The 7246-nt window shown below is 46.4% G+C and overlaps 1 protein-coding gene across 1 annotated transcript in view; it reads left to right on the top strand.

Annotated features, from left to right (window-relative positions):
* Positions 1 to 6065: 6065 nt before the first annotated feature.
* PPP1R21 (protein phosphatase 1 regulatory subunit 21) overlaps positions 6066 to 7246 on the top strand; it is a 31956-nt gene continuing 30775 nt past the window's right edge. The window contains exon 1 of the mRNA XM_040058836.2: positions 6066 to 6174. Within this exon, the coding sequence (XP_039914770.1) occupies positions 6115 to 6174 (60 nt within the window). The 5' untranslated portion in view covers positions 6066 to 6114. The remainder of the gene's footprint in view (positions 6175 to 7246) is intronic.

Here is a 7246-nt window from a genome sequence, read left to right as displayed (position 1 = left end):
GAAGCTCGTTGTTTTACCTAAAGGCATTTGAAAAAAATTATGTAATTTTGAAATTTAAGGGGGTTTTAATACAGGAGAACTTTAATTCTTTTAAATAATTACTGACAATGAAGTTCTGCAGAGTTTTGTTTGGGTTTTTTGTGGTTTTTTTGGTTTGTGGGGGTTTTTTTTGTTTGTTTGTTTTGTTTTGTTTTGTTTCTTGTGGGGGTTGTTTGGTGTGGCTTTTTTTTTTTTTTTTTTTTTTTTTTTTTTTAATAGTTATCTGAATTATATTTGATTCTAAAATGTACAGGCCTGGAATGCTACTTAGGTATTTTACAAAAACAAACAAACAAACGAAAACAAAAAAATTCTGACCAGCTCTGTCACTCTTTGATTAATTACACGTTCCTGTAAGTGCACTCGAATTCACTGCTACCTTCTTAACGTGATATCTCACTCAGCTGAGATAATGCTGCTGTAACTGATCAGTATCATAAAAACAACAACAAAAGAGAAAACACTAAGAACTACACAAGCCCTTCCTCACCCCAAATGCATCAAAATTAAAAAAATAAAACATATAGATTATTCATATTTTAAATGCTAATATAGTTAATCTCAGCCTCATAATCCCACCTAGGATTCTTCCTCTTCCCATTGTTAGAGTTGAAAACTGACACGACATTGCTCCTCATGCTGTCTCTCCTTCCCAGTTCATACTAATCTGCAAAGACAAACCTGTCCCTACCAAGGCACTTTTTTCAGTGGTCAATTTGATTGGGATACTCTCCTGCTGCCTTTTATTCTTCCACCACTCCAAGTTCTTGTTCCAATCGCTGGGCTGGTGCTGCCCAAAAAAACTGTTTATTGGCATCCTCCTCCTGTGTGGTGTGTTGTGCCTTCTCCCTGTGCTGTCAGCGAGGAGCCCTGCCCCACGTGTCCTCCATCCCTCTTCTTTTTACATCCCAGTCATTACACACCAAAGACCTGGCTTTAGCTCATTCCAAAAGTCCAAATTATTCCAAGAGGTACCACAGTCCTTTTAAAAATAATAAAAGTTAGATCATGAACAGGAATAATTCTGATTAAAATGTTCCCTAAACTCTTGGTATCCTTCCTCTGCTCATGTGTCTGTCTCTGGAGAGAAGACAAACCCACGACATCTTTGCTGCAGTAACAGCTCCAGGTTTGTGGATGTTCCTTGGATGGGTAAGTCAAGACTTCTTTCCAAGGCTTGCAGATCTGTATCACAACTGGGGTACATGAGAGAGCATCCGCTTCTCACTCCATAATCTTCACAATGTTCCTCCTCCATTATTTCTTTCTCTATGAAATCAGGCAATTTGTCTCTGGGGTTTTAATGTATATTGCTTTTATTTTTCTTTCTCCAGCAAACTCTGGAATCTCAGTGTGGGCAGTTCTAGCCAGGCTGAGGTTCCTCAACTGTGGCCCCTGCAAGCATGAAGAAAAGCAAGAAACGAGGCTGTAGAAGATGTACAGACCTTCAACAAAAGATGGCAGAGCTAGGGAAGAGGTTTCATTTCCCTGGAGAGGAGGAATTTCACATCCAAAAAAAAAAAAAAAAAAAAAAAAAAAAGAGCAAACCCCAAACTTTTAGAGCTGTTACTAAGTTCTGCTGTTTTATGGAGTGAGTATCAGTAAAGATTTGCTGTGGAGGAACAGCAGTTCCTGCTGTTGCACCCAGAGCAGGTATGTGTTGTACCCATGTGGAACATGAGCTGCAAAGTTCAACTCTGACTTATCACAGGCAGCTGCCTGCTCAGTCTTTCCATCTTCTCGTCATCAGCAATTTCTTTCTGTACAAAGGCACTGCTCCCCTGGCCATGCACACACCCTATAGATGACTCAAGCTATTTAACCTATGGGCTGGGAAGGGACATGAGAGAGAGAGAGAGAGAGAGAGAGACTTGTTCTCATTTCTATTTTTAAATTCTATGGAAACACTGAAATTATGATAATGAATAGAATAATAATTCAACTTCTCTGTGACGCGCATTTTCTGTACATACTTTTTTTTTCTACTTGCCTTTTTTTTTTTTTTAATCAGAGCAATCAGGTTTTGACGAGGTGAAAGGTTATTTGTAACGAGCAGTTTGTTACAATCACCACGCGAAATAACGAGCATTCATGGTGAGCACACATCCTGCTGTTCAGACTTGCCGTTGCTACGATAACAGAAACAAAACACCAGTTTCGGGTGTTCGCAGCTTCTGAGGATGTGGTTTATGTGCTGCTTGTGATAGTCTGATGACTGAAGATGGCTCTCTTCCAATCATCTTCGAATTTTTCCTGTCTCTTAGAAACCCTTTTGTTGTGAATACTTGTGAGGACATAAGTGATGACAATGAAGTTTATTTTCCCAAAGCACAGAAAACATCCTGGATAATCTGAAATATGTGCTTTGTTTATTTCTTTACCTGCACCTATTCCCGAGGTCTGTGAGTACAAGTTCTGACTAATAAGACAGAGGGGAAGACATGGTTTGAGCAGGGAAAGGAGGACAAATGAGCTTGAAAATAGGATGGTTTTGAAACAATCACTGCAATTCTTAAATAAATTGGTTGTCTCGAGACAGCACCTAGAATTCAACACCCATTGTACTAGCTGCTGAGCACAGGCACTAGGGAAGGACAGCCTCGTTACATGGTCTATTCTTTGCTCTCTGTTCTCCCCCACGGAAACAAAAATGCCATGAGTGTTAGGAGGGATTCCTTTGCTCCACTCATCATGTTTGAGCTTGCATTAACTCTGCTGCCATAACCTGTATTTATATTCTCGTGGGTGTGTTACAGAAGGCAGAATTTTGGGGGTCCTGTGGCAACCACGCCACACCGCTTGGCATTCCACTCCCATGAGCTCTTTCACTCCAAACTTGTGACAAGAGGAGCAGTCCCTTGCAATTACTGAGTCAGTGCTGTGGAAGTCTCACGACACCACGCTGCGGTGACACATCCCTGGGCTGCAGTGCTGGGACAGCCTTGCTCTCCAGGGAGAGGTGAGAATTAAGGATGTACTTGCAAGGAAACAGAACAATGAAGGCATTTTTTTCACAGCTGATGTTTGGGGAAGTAGCACTTGCAGCTGCCACGGCAAATCAAAAGGATGAATCTGAGAATTTCCTGCGAAAGAGTGAAAAAAAACCCCAACCAACAAACAAACAAACAAACAAACTTTTGTCACCTGTATTTTTAGGGAAATTTGCTGAGGCTCTTTGCCAAGAACCACCATGGGATAATTGATAAATTACAAGGTTGTATGATCCTGACATTATAGGGACTCTGGGATCCATGAGAAACTGGGCAAGAGACAGTACCACTTCAAAACACAAGAGGCTAGCCTGATGCTTAAATACTGCTGGAGTAGGGCTGTTCTGGTGAGCCTAAAAGTCCTTCAGCCAGCTCTCAGCTTTAAAGCAGCAAAAGCACACAGCTTTTATTTGCTCCTTTCACTTGTTTCAAGCAACTGGCATTGCCTCCTATGATAAATGCCCTATATGATGCACACTTGGGTCTTGCCACTCTGGGTGGACGTGGGCAGAAAAATTCTGTGCTCTTCTACTTTGAGTACTTGCTGCCCAGTCAGGAACAGAGCTGTTGTCAGCGGGGAAGCAATTCGTCCTGCCACAGCTAGGCACTGTAATTCCCTGAGCTCCATCTCCCAGCTTTCAGCTGTGAAACCTCTCTGCCAGCCTTCACTGCACCAGAGAGAAGGAGAAAACTGCATCACAAAAGCATATTTGAAGGCAGCACAAACCAGGGAGTACTTGCAAAGTGTGTTCAAAGTATTTCAGTGTAACATTTCAATGAAAGATACATCCTAGAAAATGCAAACCTAAAAGTACAGATTGGAGTCAAATGTAAAGACTTTAATAATTTTCCTATAAAAAATTCACTGCACTGACATATAAGGATATGCCATGGAAGGCATGCTGCTCTTAACCCTGATGTGCAGCAATTGCAAACCCCATTTACTTCGTTCGAAAACCTCTGTAGGAGATGTAAAATGGAGTGGAAAGAGATGTGTATCTGCTCTAATAGTTAAAAATGAAAGCTTCCTTATTTCTTATTCCAGGATTGCTGTTTAAGCTCTTCTGGTCAAGCAGATCAGCAGCAAGATCATTTGAATGAATGATGACAGTGTGTGTTTTGCCTACCTCCCCTTTTATACTTCCTAAAAACTCACAGTGCTGTTGTTGGCAATAGGGATCAGCAATGTGTCCTCCAACATTAAGACTTCCTGTGGAGATACAAACATGTTTACTAATTTGGCCCGTGTCATATTTAGGGCTTGCCCTAAACAGTGGACTATTGTGACAACCAAAAGAACAGCACGCACAACACACCATCAAAGCCTCAAGACTAGGAAAAAATTAGCTTCCGTTACTGGCACCTTCTATCCACTCCTACTTAAGGGGAACAAAGACAAAAGGAGGTAACAAAATGATGATTTATCACCTCTAGCACTACCCACTACTGAGGAATAGCTGTGAAGACACAGTGCTGAAATCAAGTGGAAAAAAATGATACCATGGAAACTGAACAAAAATAATAATTTGCTGCTACCTCTCTGTCCTAGACCAGGAAGCCCTTAACCTGCAAATTGCCAGATGCTCAGCATATACTGGTGAAGTCTCATCCCATTTTTGCCTTATTACTCTTTTCATTACACATCTGTTTCCAGTCATGCTCAGGAAAAAAAAAAAATCTGCATTGGCTGAGTACCTGGCAGGACCAAATACACCTTTTATACACCTTTTATAATGTTTTCAGTTTCCACTTGAAGTGTTCTGATGGTATATGCACGTCTAAATATTTGGCCAGTCTGAGGATAAAGAAGCAAATAGGGGAAAAGTAGCAGAGCCTCAGTAGTCTCTAAAGGATGGCTGAATGCTGGAGAAGCTCAAAGGTGGCTCTGAAACAGAGACCTACATGCTGGAGAGAAGAGAGCAAAGAAAGGTCCCCCAGGAAAACACTGGGTGCAGATACCCAGAATCACTAAATCACAGAGTTGTTGGGATTGGAAGAGACCTCAGGAGAGCATCCATTCCAACCCTTCTGCCAAGGCAGGGTCACCTGGAGCAGGTGCCACACGAGCGTGTTCAGGTGGGGTCTGAACGTCACCAGGGAGGGAGACTCCACAACCTCGCTGGGCAGCTGTGCCAGTGCTCTGCCACCCTCAATGTAAAACTCTTCTTTGTGCTGAGTGGAACTTCTTGTGTCTTAGCTTACAGAGATTGCTCCTCGTCCTGTCACTGGGCACCACTGAGAAAAGTCTGGCACCATCCTCTTGGCACTTTGAGATATTTATATGCACTGATGAGATCTCCTCTCAGTGATGCCCCAGACTGCGGAACTCGAGTTTCGGCAGCTTGAGAGGGCACTGCACGATCCGGGATCCACCCCTGTTCTCCTCCATTAGGATATAATGGATATACTCAGTATCTCCGTCAGTTAGGATACAGGGGCTGGAGGCTGTAGGGAGATCCGAGCGCCGGCACTGACACCCGCTGCGAGCTATGGGAAGTCACGCCTTTTGTTCCATTGAGGCCCCTATGGGCCCGCAAATACCCGCGGCTGCCTCCGTTTCTGTGCGTGTCGCGAGTCCCGGGGCTCCCCCTAGCGACAGCGCTGCCGGGCGGGGAGCCGCGGGACCGGCGGCGGAACGGTGCCTAGGCAGGGATGGCGCCGGCACACCGGAGCATCGCTCGCCACCCCCCCATCGCGATTGTCACGACATAAACCCGCAGCCCCGCTCGCGGACGAAGCTTTTTGGGTGGGGCGGCGCCCCGTAGCCCTGGGGCTGCGCGCGGCCCCGCAGCCGTTGCCGCGGCAACGGGTGGCGGCGGCGAGCGCCTCGCCGGTGTCACGTGACTCGACCCTCCCGCAGCCTCGCAGCCCCGCCCCCCCTCCCGCCGCCATCTTGAAAGTTGCGTCAAGATGGTGGCGCCGGAGGCTTAAGGTTCTACCTCCCGCCCCGCGCACGGCGCAGTTACGTCATCACGTTCCCGCCGCCCTGAACCCGGAAGTGCGTCTTCCCATTCGCGGGCGTGCGGGGCCGGCCGGAGCGCCCGAGCCCGGCCGAGTGGAGCCGAGCCGAGCCGGCGGGGCGGAGATGGCGGCGGCGGCGGAGCTGCAGGGGAAGTACCAGAAGCTGGCCCAGGAGTACTCCAAGGTACCGGGCACCGGGGCCCGCAGCCCTGGCGCCGCTCGGAGCTGCAGCGCTGCTTTCCGTGGTAGCGCGGAGTGCCGGGGGCCCAGGGGTGCTTCCTCCGAGGGATGAGGCGGAGGCAGCCAAGGGGGGGGTACGGGACGTGCGGGTTTGCGGGGTGCCGAGGGAGCGCGGCGAGAGGCAGAATGGCCTCGTCTGCAGGACATCCTGGAATGCAGACAGTGGGCTCCAGCTGTGCCAGGGAGGTGAAACTGGCAGTGTTTTCCCTTGTTCTCCACTTCCCAGTCGGGCGCGAGACTTGGTTTTATCCGCTTGGGTGTAAACATTTGCCGAGGTCTTGGTGTGCATCTCACCCGTGTGAGCTCGCTCTGGCCAGCGGGTGTGGGAGCTCGGCGGTGTCAGTGGTGCTGGCAGTCTCTTGGAAGTGAGCAGGACTCTTGCTTCCACACTTGCCTCCTGTCTGTCCTCTTTCTTCTGCCCTAGGTGACTTTGCATCCTGTTCCTGGTGCTGCTTGACACAGGATTTGCAAAGATGTGTAGCCCATAGTGGAGAATGCCTTACCTTTCCAAGGTGCCTGAGATGACGTCTACAATACTGGAGCCTTGCTAAATACAGAGCCCTTCATTCTTTTTTCTTCATTGAAAGGAAGAGGAGACTCTTGGTCTTGAGTGGCAGAGTCCTTTAACAGCCTTGGGGGAGAAAGGCAGCACTTTGGTTTTGTGTAGCCCCAAATCAGTCTTTTTACAAGGCTCTTGTCTGTATTTGACACTTCTCCCAGCTTACAGAACAATGTCTTTAAATGCTCTTCTCCTTGGAACTGTTATAAAAACACCACGTGTAGCATCTAAATTTTTCACAGATAAATATAATTTTAATGCTTCCACAAAATAATTTTAAGGAAAATTAATTTACTTTGCAGCTTTGTAGGTAACAGAATTCACATGTCTTGTTTTATAGAGGCTCTGTTATTCCTTGGAGATCAGTAATGGCTGAGGATAAGATAATGGAGGGATTTTGATGCTTGATTCCTGAATGAGCATTGGAAATGTGGGCTTCTGACTATAGCTTCCAAAA

The sequence above is a fragment of the Hirundo rustica genome, chromosome 3 (genome assembly GCF_015227805.2).
Source record: "Hirundo rustica isolate bHirRus1 chromosome 3, bHirRus1.pri.v3, whole genome shotgun sequence".
Taxonomy (NCBI): Eukaryota; Metazoa; Chordata; class Aves; order Passeriformes; family Hirundinidae; genus Hirundo; species Hirundo rustica.
The sequence above is the reverse complement of the archived record's forward strand: the minus strand, read 5'-3'. Positions and strand labels throughout refer to the sequence as shown.